Genomic DNA, 14,281 nt, shown 5'->3' with positions numbered 1-14,281 from the left:
TGTTCGAAATGTATTCCCAGAAACTTATAATGCAACAGTAGGTATATACAGACTTTCCCCTCAAACTTTTCAGGTTGGTTTGGAAATCTACCTTTTTTTGAAAATCCGACAACCAAGAAATGAAGTTAGTTTGGAAAACATTAGTCAACTAAAATAAGATTCAATAATACTTCTCTAGTAATTCTTGACATGAGTACAATGTATGTACAAAATATGCGACCAAATTTGAAATTTAAAAATTCAAAAATGTGCAATATAATTCAACATTTCAACAAAATAGTAACTGTTGCATGTACAATCTGTTGCTTGTACAATCATTAAACTATGGAACACCAACAACACATTGGTATTAGCATAGTTTAACACTGGGAAACTATACCATGTCAAAAACACAAACCTGCATGCAAAGAAGGTTAGGGTAGTCTAATTTCTTAAAGGCAACCTAAGCAATATTAGGGCGCTGAAAGTCATATATTCAAAATCAATTTTTTTCTGATTTCTATCCATAGTAAGTTTAAATAACACTATCCCATCGCATACCGACCATCATGGAGCAAAATTGTGATGTCGTTGTGTGGTGGGAACTCATTGAAAATCTGAGCACATGGAGGCCAGCCATCATTTCAAATCTTCCGAACATGCACGATTCTGACCGATAAGTCCCGAACGCTACCGAAGAAATAATCACGTGGTCATAACTCAATGTGCTTGGGCACTGTGACGTCACGCTGCCGGAAGTTACCGAAAATTGTCGACAGAAAACGGTTACGGCAGGATTCTGGGCTGATTTTTGGGGGGACCCAATAAATGAAATACCCCTTTTGTGGCTTGCTTCTGTGCTGTTTTTAAACGCCGAAAGTATGAAATAATGATGCAGATGTGCTAATATAGGGAAGTAAATGTACATTTCAACCTCACCAAACAGAATTGCTTTCTCCAGAATATTTCAAGTTTTACCCCCTGAAATCGCTTAGGGCACCTTTAAGAAATTATAAGAACCACAAACTTGCAGTCCAGCAATGGACAAAACAATCGTTTTTTTCAGAGACTTCAATGGGCCCATACAACTGCATGCAGAAAACCTTCAATGACAACAAATTGACTGTGTTCAAATGGTATTAACAAGAAATCTTGATCCAAGTCACCCATAACATTGGACAAGCACGAGAAGATGCTAAAACTCTAGCTGAGGACTGTGCTACCAGTGGCAGCCGTAATAACAGTCAGCAAAGGGCCAGCACCTCAGGTCTTAGCCCGTAGGCAGGTAGGACAGGGACATACTCCATTTGCCTTCTCATGTTAGATGGAACAGCAACCATCTATGCCATGGTACAGGCTTAGAGACAGCATAGCAAAGAGAACATTGGACTTGCACCAGAAGACGTTGAAACAGCAGAGTTGCCTAGCACACCGTAATAAGGAGAACAAATGGCCAGCTCCTAGCCTAATCATGCAGCCGGGCATTTAAGCAGGTTGTCCACTCACAGCTCTAACCAAACAGGGAAAACCCTGACGTTCCTGCCTCGCTGTTTGGGGACGACCCTCCACTGCCGCCGAAGTTGAAGCTGAACCCCTGAGGGGAACTCGAGCCCGGAGAGTTGTCACCTCCCCCAAACAAGTTCCCGCTGCCGAATAAGTTACTGGCGGAGCCACTCTTCTCACTGGTGCCTCCAAATCCTGTAGAGAAACATATGAAAACTTGAAGTTCTGCTGCAGTACCATAGAGTGCTACTTGGGGCGTTCATATACGAAACCTGTCCTTTGTTTTGTTGCTACCTATCCACATATCAAATATCATGTGGATTCATTAGCAACTTCTCGAGATATGTTGTCCAGAAATATTTTACCCACAAGCGAACAACATTGTCCAATGAGGAAGGTAACTGAGGAGGTTTCTCTTACTACATGTAGGTAAATGTATCAGAAGAAGTTTATCTTTCGATAACAGTTCTTTCACCAACAATAAACAGATCTTCGACTTGCGATTATTTTTCATTAAATTGGTCTTTGTAACATTTACTTCAGAATCTGAAAATGGACAGAATATGTTGAAAAAGGTACCGGCGAAGAAGGAGCCTCCTTCGTTAGCAGGAGGAGTCGTTGTTGCGTCTCCTCCGCCGAACAGAGATGCAGGTCCTGAAGACATCGGGGTGACACTTCCCAACGAGAAGGTCCCACTTACAGAGGTGCTGGAGACGCAAGAGGGGATTTAAGACAATCGTTATTATAGCAGCTGCTGCAATATTACTTTTAGTCATAGGATATCTATTCCTCATGTTAGATACATGTACTACATTCAGTCAAACCTGTACTTATGGCCGCCTCTGCATCACCTGGTTACTGTGACCACTTTTTGTTTGGTGGTCCCTTAGATTGTTTTTGAACTTCAAAATGAACATCAAAAAGCAGAGTTTAAGGGGAGAGTCTGTACCTCAATGGTATACACAGTTTCTGTATGAATACAGGCATATTCAAGTTTTCCTTTCAGTCATCTTGCTAAAAACTAATGCTTAATTGGAGACAACAGAGAATCAAGATATATGATAAATTAGTGTAACAAAATCTGTCATATAGTGATGATTCTGACAAATCCCATTTCCCAGTCTTACCTGGTGTTCTGGGTACTGAAGAAAGCAGCTGCACTGCTGGATACACCAGCATCTGCTGACTGGGCTATACTGGCGAAGGACGCGACAGCACTGGGTGGGGAGGGCACTCCTTTGAAGAAGGGAGATCCTGTTGAAGTGGGGGGTTTCTCGGGAGCAGCGTTTGCACTTGGAGACCCTGGGTAGGAAGCAAACAAGAGACAGACTTGAAGGTTTATCTGTGTTGGTACATGTAGAAACTGTTCTAAAGTAAGGGTGAACTGTAATTTGAATTTCCAACGCAAAAATTGGACTTACCCAAATTTTTGACTGTCAAACTCAAGTCCTTGTCAAGGAATGAGCAAAGGAGTTGGAGTGAAAAATTTGCTTCAGAAAGATAAAAAGACAAAAAATATGAGACAGTGATACTACATGTATCTTGAAGCTGACTAAGAAATTGATGTGATCAAAGTTTAGAATATTTATGTAAGCTGCCTCTCTATGCATAGTGTGAAAGAAGTTACCAGCAGAGGTACTTGTGTTAGGCGGCTGTTGTTCAGGAGATGGCATGCTAGGAGCACTGCCTACAGGAACCGCAGGCTCTCCACCAAGCTGTGAAAGAAGATACAAAGACTGCTAGTTCTGCTGCAGTACCAAAGAAAGCCACCAGGGGGCCACAAAATTTGATAATTTCTTCGGGAGGTCAAGTCACCTAACCACATCACAACATGACAGCAATATATATCCACACACACCGCTGCTGTGCTATACTGTTCAACTGCAAAAAACGAACATAACTAAAAACAAATTTTCTTTTAGTGCCTAATACAAGCAGTCAAATTCATAAAACTGTAATACATGCGCCACTTTCATCCATTGCATATTTGAAAATATAAAAGGAGGACATATACAACATGTGTCATGATTTGGATTTTGAGGTAAAGAAATTAAGTTGGGCTAACTTACCCCAGTGAAGAAAGACTGCATGAAGGGAGAAACCTCTTCAACCTTAATGTTTCTTTCTGCATTTCCTGGTTCCTGTGATCGACAACATTACAAGTAAGACACATTAAATACCAAACCAACTTGATATCACTATTAACACTCTTCATAAAATCTAATTATTGGTGAAAAGGTAGATCTCTAGCTCACATCAACGAAAGGGCATTGTTCTTAAAGGCTACAAAGTGATAAAAAGATAAATGCACACTGCAAAACCCTCCCCTCCTCCCTACACTTCCATTTTGAGCTTTTGAGTTCCTCGACTTAGTGATAAACCCCATGGCCCAAACCAATTTACTTGGTTCTTGGATTTAAAAAGATAACGCTAGATTGGAAGATCTACATGAAAACAGGCGAAGTCTGTTCTTCAGGGAATCAGATGCAAGTTTTCCCCCCAGCCTTTCGATTTTTCTGTCTAAGGGGAAGTCTGTTTTTTCGTGAACACAATTCGGGAGTGAACAGAGCAAGTTTTCACGCCAGCTGATGTATTCATGATGTCCTCTTGCTAAAATTTCACATCAAGATGTCACAGAACCAACAAATCTATTGTGGCCTAAAATCAAGTAAAAATCCCAAACCTCCTCCTGGTTGGCTCCCCCCTCTGCCTGGTACATGGGTCGGCTCGACATGGAGAATCCCGGGGAGGTCGAGGTCAGCTGGAGAAGGTGCTGCCTGGGAGGGAAGGAAGGAAGGAATGAACAAAGTCTGAAACAAAATCGACTCCAGCAGTTGAAAAAGAAAAGCTAAACCTACACCACTTAAGTTACTGGCTGTCCCAAGAGCTACCTTTCACTCAACAATCATGACCAAAGCATGTCAAGAACAAGGGATATTGAGATCGATAGTTCCACTGCAGTACTTCATAACAACCTGCTATAGATGGCCCAAAATCTAACCATTTTGAGGTCTAATCAAGAACTACCGACATACCAAATATCAAGGCAATCCATCTAAGCCATCTTGTGTTGACAGACAGACAGACACACACAGCTGCTCCCCAAAACATAACCTTCTTGGTGAAGGTAATTTAAGAATGAATGAATGAAAGAGACAAAGAATGAATGAATGGATGAAAAGAAGGTTGAAAAATGTATGAATAAATGTGACCTGATACCTGTGCTTCTCCATGTTGAAGGGGCTGGTGGAGGTGCTGCCAGCCTCCTCGCCAGGTGTGCTCGGGTTACTGTTGGCAGGTGTGACAGGTGCACTGTTCCCAGGTGTCACAGGTGCAGAGGTGTTCCCAGGTGTGACAGGTGTGGAGGTGCTGCCAGGTGGGATGCACGGCAGGTGGACAGGACCAGGTGTCATGGGACCGGTTGCAACACCTGTAATACATCCATGAAAAGTTTCAGCAGGTTGGTAAATAAATCGTCTTTAATGTGAAGGTCTTGTACTAATCAGTTAGTTCTCACTTTTACCTATGTCAGTTGTTTTTGAAGGTTGGGAAACTAACTACTTTGAATATGAACATTTTGATACAGAATTTTCAGGGACTAAAACAAAGACTACACCAAAAAAGCAATTACTCAAACAACTGGATATGATTTTTTGGAAACGGTCAGACGTTTCAAGTAGCATCCACTACTTTTCCTCAGTGACTGTGTGTAAAGTAAAAGTAGTGGATGCTACTTGAAACTTCTGACCGATTCCAAAAAATCATATCCAGTTGTTTGAGTAATTGCTTTTTTGGTGTATCTTATTACCTTGATGTCTAATCTTCATCGACGTTAAACAAAGAATCTTTATGATTGATCAAAACAAGTCTGAACTCTGCGGCAGCCAACGTTTCAGTACCACGGACAAGGTATGGTGACATCCATCAATTAGAGTGTAACCTGTTTTGTGACCCACACAGGTGGTTAGCCTTAGTATTAGTCTCACAAATGTATGATCAAAAAAGGAACATATCATTGCAAAAGGTGATAAACATACATCATATATGTTACATAATGCAATGTAATTGATAATGCAACAACAGAGATTTGACAGACCAAAGATACCGTAAGTCTTTCTGATGAGTTTATACCATCTTTGTATGCCTAAAATCTCCATCTTCAGGTGACAAACCTAGATTGCTTAATGCTGATCATCTTCAACTCACCGGTACTATCCTCCTCATCCCTCTGCTCTTGGTTATCTCCCATCCTTGCTGGGCTGCCCTCAAGCGCCTGAACATGAGCAAATATTCAACTTACTCTCAAACACTGAGACATACAAGAATATTCAGGCTTCATCTAGGATAGAGTTATGCAGAATGATTGTGGACACTGCCACTCATATATAGGTAGGTACGTTCAGGCAAAATTGGAGTTATGCAGGTATTTTTAATGTCCTGCACTGGTCAATGATACATTTATATAGCTATGAAAAACAGCACAAGTGCAGCTAGTAGATTTCAAGCCCTGTTTAATAATCATTCCTGTACATATGACAACATGTTGTTTTATACAGTATAGTGTCGATTTTAACGTGCCATGAGATTTAGTTGTTGTATTAGTAGTTTATTGGGTGCATAGGAGATCCAACGCTATGTATTGAATTTTGCAATTGAGCCCTTTTGGGCTGTGAAGAGATTTGACGAATAAACCAGTCATATACATAAGACATTGTTAGCACTAAGCAGCAACACCTAGCTGAAGTGTGGAACAGTCCCAGTCAGTATTGCCCTGAGGAAGGTGACACTAACACTGTCACTGAAACAACGGCTGTAGACTACATGTAGATCCTGGTTGTGGATAAAGACCCTTGTTATCCACTACATCGCTAACATTCCCAGCCCAGTTATTATCATTCTCTTGTTTGAAACTCCGGAATTTCTGTTACTTTATATTTGAAGTTGCGTTGTTATCATCTGGTTATACTTGAAACTACTGTTATCTTAAATTTATTCTAAGCTAATTTTTGAATTTCTGTTATTAGGTTCTACTGGATGGTTCCCTCACTGTATCTGTTATTTTCATTTGAAAAGTCCAATTAAAAATAAAATAAAAACATTTCCAGCCCCAGTGGCGTCTGTGTGGCATAGTGGCAGAGCATCCTGCTATGAACCAATGAGATCTATAGGTTCAATCCCCAGTGGAGTACCCAGACATGTCCGGACATGCATCCAGATGTTGTGCCCTTGGGAAAGGCACTTAACACATATTTCCCATGTCCTAAGCCCAACAGTAGGGTTTGGGTTGGCGTTAGGAAGGGCATCCAGCTGTAAAAACTCTTGCTACAAAAATTAAAGACTTACACTTAATGAGGAGTTCTGGGGCTCCCCCATCCATGTGCAAGCACGTCTAACCCCCAGATGATGGGGAACAAAAGACGTAAAATTGGAGAGGGAGAGAGTACCTGATTCCCTGCCACCTTGGTTGGACTGCGGCTCGTCGGCTGGAGGTCTATCTTCTGCCTCAGCTGCAGTTCCTGGACCTGCCTGAGGAGGGGCTGCTGAGCTGGCATGTTGGGCGGCCTGTACATCTGCAGCACGGGGGCCTTCTGTTGAACTACAGGCTGGGAGGACCAAATAGTGGAGTTGGGTTGAGTTTTAGTTCAAAATCTAGAGGCGTGTCAAGACGCAGGGCTCTATCTAAAGAATTTTACAGTGGTGAATAATCCCATCAGGTTGGAGAATGACTGAAGAGCAAAGTTCTTTTATTCACAACCACAGGCTCATGTTAATACATCAAGTGATATAATGAATAAAAGAACTTTGCTATTCAGAGTTACAGGGGCTTTGCAAATCCAAAGAAAATCAAGAGGCAACAAAGAAAATAGAAGACTGTCTACAGAAAGGCCTTTTGCATAGCAAATGCATTAATTCTGTCAAAGAGAGCACAATGAATGAAAACTGGTCTCACCAGTTGCCTGTGTTGGAAGTTGAAGCTGGGCACCTGTCTGGGCTGGGGCGCGTGTCTGGGGAGGGGGGACATCAGGGTGGGGGGCTGGGGGGCAGGTCTGGGGAGGGGGGACATCAGGGTGGGGATGGTGATCTTAGGGGGGGACTTCCTCTGGACTGGCTGCAGGGGAAAGAACAGTACATATAGTACATTTACTGAGTATTCAGTATGACAAAGAGTACTTACAGTCTAGTACACACACACACATATGGTACATTTACTGAGCATTCAGTATGACAAAGAGTACTTACAGTCTAGTACACACACACACACACACACACACACACACACTTGCACACACACACACAAACACTCACAAACTTCCTCTGTACTGGCTGTGAGGGAAGGAACAGTACATTCACTGAGCATTCAATATTCCAAACAGTACCTCTCTCTCACTCTGTCATTCTCTCTTCTTCACTAGCTCACTGTCTTGCTTTTTTTGTCTAAGTATCTGTCTGTTTCTCTCTCTCTAACACACACACACACACACACACACACACACACACACACACACACACACACACAAATACACACACACACACTCACTCACTCACTCACCCACTCACTCTTCTCTGTTTTAGTGTTTTCACCCAGACCTTTGGTCTCAGTTTTTAAAGCATGGGGGAAAAATCATACACAAGACAACATTCTATTTCTAATTTGTCTCAAAATCACGACACTTTGACACTTTCAAATTAAAGTTACCAGAGGACTATCTAAGAGGACTTTGAATAAATCCCATAATATCAATTTGGTCGCTCTAGATTTAGCATAGCCCCATTACTTGTGGATGGACGAAAGTTGAAGTACCTGTAAAAGTGGGAAAGCTTGAGGTGCTTTAGCTCCAAGTCCAATGCTGGTTAAACCAGGGAACTGAGGAACACCCTGTTCTGGAGCAGGGGTAGCAGACGATGGAGCCCCAGGATGGAGGCTGGCAGCTGCAACTGAGTTGCTCTGACTGGGGATGAGGGATGAGAAGTACTGGGACGTGGCTTCCTGCTGTGATGTGTGCTGCTGGGCTTCTTGCCTCTGTCGGGCCTCATTCTCCCTGGTGGACAATCAGATGATATATCATTAAGTGAGTAGAACTACTAGAAGTTTACTGAGTTGAATGACTCCAACTTGTGATGACTTCTGCACATGTACACATGTGCCCTCTAGCACTTTTCTTGTGCACTGCAATTGGATATTGCAGTTATCAATGATATTTCCCTTAGGGCCTCTCTATTAGCAAATGATAGAGAAGCTAAATACAATTGTCTAGTCTAACTAGAAGTATCGCAATACTAAGTTGTAAATCAACTCATGCCATGTTCACCAATAAACATTGAATAGAATTATAAAGAAAGGTAGCATACAGGTAACCAAGAAACCATTTCATAGACAGTGGATTTTGTAATGGATTGACTTTAAGTATAGATGTCCTAGCTATTCTGACTGCAAAGACAGGATAATGCCTACAGTGCCAGCTTAAATGATATTTTGAACGTGTATCATCTAAGTCACCTACCTCTGTTGTTGTTCTCTCATCTGCTGTTCCTTCTCTTGTTGCTCTTCCTGCTGTTTCTTCTCCCTCTCCCTCCTTGCCTCCACCTCACAACGTCTCTGCAGCTCGGCCTCACGCTCCTGACACCAATATCATAGATTATATTGGTGATATGGTATTGGTACCGATGCAATGGCCAAGTGGGTAGAGTGTTTACCTTGCATTTGGTTTTGGCTGTGAGTTCAATTCCTGACCAAGTCTTACCAAAGACATTCAGCATGGTACATAATGCTTAGCCCTCAGCATTGGGGAAAGAGTATGTTATTCCTACCACCAATATCATTGATTGATAGATTGATTGTATAGGTGATATTGTATTGATGCACAATGACATCATATATTTATGTATGTGTATCAGGACACAATAATTTCATGTCTTGGTTCTCTAATGTTTGCAGAAAAGTGTACAGGTGGTCATGATAGCAGGGCTGTCTCCAGCTTTTAATTTTTTTCTGTCCCACTCATTGTTTGGGAGCCAATGTGTTGAATTTTCCTTGTTAAATTCATCATTTTACGAAGATAAAAAGGTTACGAAGATGCTCGTGTCAATGGAAAGAATATCATCTAAGGGACCACCAAAAATTGGTCACACTGGCCAGGTGGTTCTTTTGTAGAGGTTGTCACTAGTGCATGTTCCACTGTACTACTGTTACTTGTTTCACCTGCAAATCCTAAAACACAATGAACTCCTTTCTCCTCCTATCATGAAATTAAGTCCTGGTGAACTTAAAACAATTTGCAGTACCTTAATGATCCTGTCTCTCTCAGCTGTCTTCTCCTCGACTTCCTCCGTCAGTTTCCTGATGTTGACCTTCATCTCCTTCACCTGGGCGTGGTTCTTGGTGGTGTCCACCTTCAGCTCAGCCCTGCATAAGGTCACTGTTAAGGTTGGGATACACTCAACAAAAAGAAACTGCCATGACATATTTAAGAGAAGTATCAGACCTTTAAACTGAGGTGTGGGGTGTTAGAAAGTCACCTTTAGCTCAGCCCTGCATAAGGTCACTGTTAAGGTTGGGATACACTCAACAAAAAGAAACTGCCATGACATATTTAAGAGAAGTATCAGACCTTTAAACTGAGGTGTGGGGTGTTAGAAAGTCACCTTTAGCTCAGCCCTTGCATAGGGACTGTTAAGGTTGGGATACACTCAACAAAAAGAAACTGCCATGACATATTTAAGAGAAGTATCAGACCTATAAACTGAGGTGTGGGGTGTTAGAAAGTCACCTTTAGCTCAGCCCTGCATAGGGACTGTTAAGGCTGGGATACACTCAACAACAAGAAACTGCCATGACATATTCAAGAGAAGTATCAGACCTATAAACTGAGGTGGGCTGCTAAAAAATTCCCCCTTTTTTTAGAAAATTGTAGAGTGGAACTTACTGTCACCCTTGAAGTTACCCCAGTTAGGACATCCACAATATACGTTTGGAGGCAGATATACAGAGGTAAGGTGTTACAGGTCATTTGATGACACTAATATAACCAGCCATCCCCACCCAATTGCAACTACCACTACTGTGAGTTAGTCTCGACAGATTAGGACGATTACTGTGCAACAGATAAAAAAAATACAGTTTCTCTTTCTACAAAAAGTTCAAACCCGACTACATTGAGAGTCTCTAAAGGTCCATTGTGCTAAGGACGTCCCTCATGCTCTTTCTGCGAACTCAATTAATAGTGGACCACGGCTGAAATCCTCTCCCTAATCTTAGACTGAAACCGATTCCAGAGTGCAAGTAAAGTAAGCAATAACGATTCGAACTTAGACCTTTAGGTTCAGAGTCAGAGTTGCTCACACTTAGACAATGCACGCTACATCAGAAGTGGAAGACACAACTTCAAATCAATCAAAAGGATACAGCTTAATGATACAGGATTGTAGGTTGGGGAAAACTGGCATCTGTGCATCTGTAGAAACAAAAACACTGGTTAGACCACAGCAAATTTCTTTCAATTGGTTCTTAGATTGAAAAAACAATGCCAAACTGGGAGATAAACATGAAAACAATGTCTGAGGGGAAAGTCTGTGCCTTGGTTCACAGTTTCAGGGAGGGAATATTTATTCACAGACAAGTGCAATTTTTTCTCCAAACTTTCTGTTTTCATCTTGACCTTAACAACAATTTTTCAGAATACAAAATTCTCAAATGCTAGAGGATTTGCCAAGAAATCTTATCAACATTTGTTAGAAGGGGAGCAAATCAAAGTCCTTAGAGTAAAGTTTAACATTTATAAAATTTTTTACGATAGAATTAAAACTTAACAATATTTTCCACTGTATGACACTATATCTTCAGAGGTGAATTGAATAATCTAACCTTCTTCTGTGGGGTTCTCCAGATTTCTGATGGTGCTGTTGAGCTGCTCTATCCGTTGAATGGCTTGTTTGATCGTGTCCTGGAGATTGTGTAAGGCTGCCTGCCTCTCTCTCAGAGTTTTCACCTGTCAAAGGACATTTCTTCTTAGTACAGACATCTAAAAGCTTGAATGTATGCTGCCTTTATTTTGTGAATTTAAACAAAGTGCATCCTTCTGAAACATCCCGTACTCAGGTCTATCAAGAATGAAAGAGTTGTCAAATCCTGATTACATGTGGGCTGCCCAGCCGGCCTTATGCATGTAGCTATATATCAACTAATCAAAGTAAGCTAATTACCTTTGGCATGCTTTCGTACACTTGTTGGTGTTTTGTCCACACGTTTTGGAAGTGTTCCAACATCTTAGCACAGTCGGTCCTGTAAAAAAAAGACAAAGCATAGTCAACTTTGCACCTTTATAACTATCATGACTTTGTATAACACTTCAAATGATGATGCAAATTTAGGTAATATACAAGATTATATGAGAGGATTGTTACCTTTGCTTGTCTCCAGCGTTGGTCACATCCTTCAACTTGTGTTTCAGAGCTTCCTCATGTTCATATAGCAGCTGACAGGTTCTCTTCAGGCTGTGGATTATGATTACATGTAGATTTGAATCAAACGATTGATGACTAACCTGCCATTCTAATCAAACTGATTAAAGCTCCAGTTATAAATGTATACAGTCGTGTAGTTTCAGTTGAATCTCAAAGCAGATGTGGGAAGGCTAAATTCTAACATTTTCTAGATTCCTGTTTTTGCCTTCTAAGGCATTTCGGGCCACTTGTATCAAAAACAGGAGCTTTATAAAATCTTCATGATGATTTTGCCTTCCCACCTCTGCTTGGAGATTAATTTCACTCACTCAGGGAGACAGACACTTTCTTTTCTCATTTAAGAGCTACTCAAGTTTACTGATTGAAATGTAAAGGTTTTTTTCAATCATTAAAATTCTGGTTCTTGGTTGGTGACACAATTATTATGAATACAGTTACATATTAAATGGCAATCATATGGAAACAACTAGTTCTTGCTGTGCTGTTTTCCCTCCCATACCTTCCCACGTTGTCCCTGTTGTACTTGAACTGCCTGTGGAGCCGTTTGGTGTCCTCGTCCATCTGTGAGATGGCTTTCTGCATGCTGGCAATCTCCTCTTTCTTATCCTGTGTCTGACGCTCAAGTTCTGCAAGCAATATTGTGCATTTAGTCAATGTTTTATGAATAGAATAAAGCAAAAATAGACTTAAGCATTTTCTAAACAAGGGTGCAAAATATCCCATTGAAATATCCATCAAAAGGCTTTCACCTTTCCTGTTTGCCAAGAAATAAAACTTACCTTCTCTCTCTTCATTCTCCTTTTCTATCAGCTTGACCTGTTGTTTGTTCTCAAATTCTGCAAGAAAAATACTGTCTGTATAACTGTAGCATCTTTTTAATGTGAATTGTAAGTAATGTAACAAATTAAGTTAAACTTAAAGCTACTGCTCTCAAAGTACATCGTTGTCAGTTGTGTTGATCATCGTTCAAACAAAAAACAAGACAATCAGAGATGGTAGACTTCTCCCCTTCATCCTCTGACAAACCTCACTAACCTGCACTACGCCCTCTAGCACAACACACAGAAACTGCACTATAGACACACACAGACAGACAAACAGATTGGGCAAAAACAGTACTTCACTCTCTTGGAGTGAAGCAAAAAAACAAGCAAACAAACAAAAGATTTCCCTACCGAGGTTCTGTATGAGCTTGTCCATGTTGTCCAGAGCTGCCGTCCCGTGGGTGGGGGAGCCGACGGGGTAGGGGGACAACTGGGCAGCCTGCATGGCGATCTGTGTCTGTGAATCAATTTAACACTGCGGTTGAGTTAAGGGCAACTCAGTTGTATCTCAACAACCTACTGAACAGTGATTCGAACGTTAAACTGACTTAGATCTTTACATTTTCCAGAAAACATATGCTAGTAGGAATAAACGTAAAGACGTGTAGAAACGCCCCGCCACAAATCGCACACGGAGGAAGCGAAAGATCAACATCAAAAAAACTTGTGGAAATCTTTAACATTTTAACCGTTACCTCGTTTTTCAGTCTTTTCTTAGATAGATGGCAACCTGATGACGTGCCTGTCAGTTCAAATTCCGTCTACGGGAACATAAAATAGCTTATTTCTTCCCGGTTTATCGGTGGAACTCTGGTTTCAACACCAGTTTGAATCCGCCGCCATCTTGGACCTGTTCGTATCGTCTGCTGGTGACGTCACGAGGGAAACTTCCCGGATGTAATCTCCAAGCAGATGTTTGGGTGACAAATCGTAACGTTTTCTGACTGCCGGGCTTCTCTGACAGTCCTATTGGGGTGGGTAACCTCTGGTTTAAGATCATCTTTTCTCTAAGCGTACTTTAAAAAAATATATTACGTAAGTAACGCTCAAATTTGAGTTCATATTCTAAAGTACACAATCTGGTGACCCCTATTGAACTGGCTTAGTATGCCCCTTGTTTGGTAACGGGACACTTGTGGTGTCAGTCTCCCCTAAGATGGGGCGTCTAAAAATATACCGGACGGAACCAAATCAAATTTCTGGCGGTCCAAAAGAGTAACCAGCAGAAGCTGTAGCAGTAACAGGTTTTCACATCTTTTGCCATAATCTTTTGATTCCAGGTTACAGTCTACAATACATCTATTTGCAGACTAGACCCCTAGTTTTAATGATTATGTATTGCTTAATAACTGTGCTGAAAACTGTCATCTTTCAATGCCCGGATGTTAGAAGTAAATTACAAAACATCTATAGTTTTTATTTTCTGTCGATGACGTAACGTAACGTTTATACCTGTGTTTCTTGATATGTCCTATTCAATAGTTCAAAAACAAAAATCACATCGTTTTCTGTCC

At 41.2% G+C, this 14,281-nt stretch overlaps 1 protein-coding gene across 1 annotated transcript; it reads right to left on the bottom strand.

Moving 5' to 3' along the window:
* Window positions 1–4,105: 4,105 nt before the first annotated feature.
* On the bottom strand, window positions 4,106–13,221 carry LOC136443800 (golgin subfamily A member 6-like protein 4). Its single transcript, XM_066441163.1, has 15 exons — window positions 13,119–13,221; window positions 12,723–12,779; window positions 12,443–12,569; window positions 11,884–11,973; window positions 11,683–11,761; window positions 11,345–11,468; window positions 10,886–10,934; window positions 9,766–9,886; window positions 8,985–9,100; window positions 8,285–8,522; window positions 7,433–7,591; window positions 6,927–7,085; window positions 5,689–5,755; window positions 4,702–4,912; window positions 4,106–4,259 (listed from the first exon to the last, which is right to left on the bottom strand). Exons 1-15 carry the CDS (start codon window positions 13,210–13,212, stop codon window positions 4,106–4,108), a joined length of 1,845 nt encoding a protein of 614 aa, XP_066297260.1. The 5' UTR covers window positions 13,213–13,221.
* Window positions 13,222–14,281: the final 1,060 nt, after the last annotated feature.

The sequence above is a fragment of the Branchiostoma lanceolatum genome, chromosome 10 (genome assembly GCF_035083965.1).
Source record: "Branchiostoma lanceolatum isolate klBraLanc5 chromosome 10, klBraLanc5.hap2, whole genome shotgun sequence".
In the NCBI taxonomy this organism is placed as follows: Eukaryota; Metazoa; Chordata; class Leptocardii; order Amphioxiformes; family Branchiostomatidae; genus Branchiostoma; species Branchiostoma lanceolatum.
The sequence above is the reverse complement of the archived record's forward strand: the minus strand, read 5'-3'. Positions and strand labels throughout refer to the sequence as shown.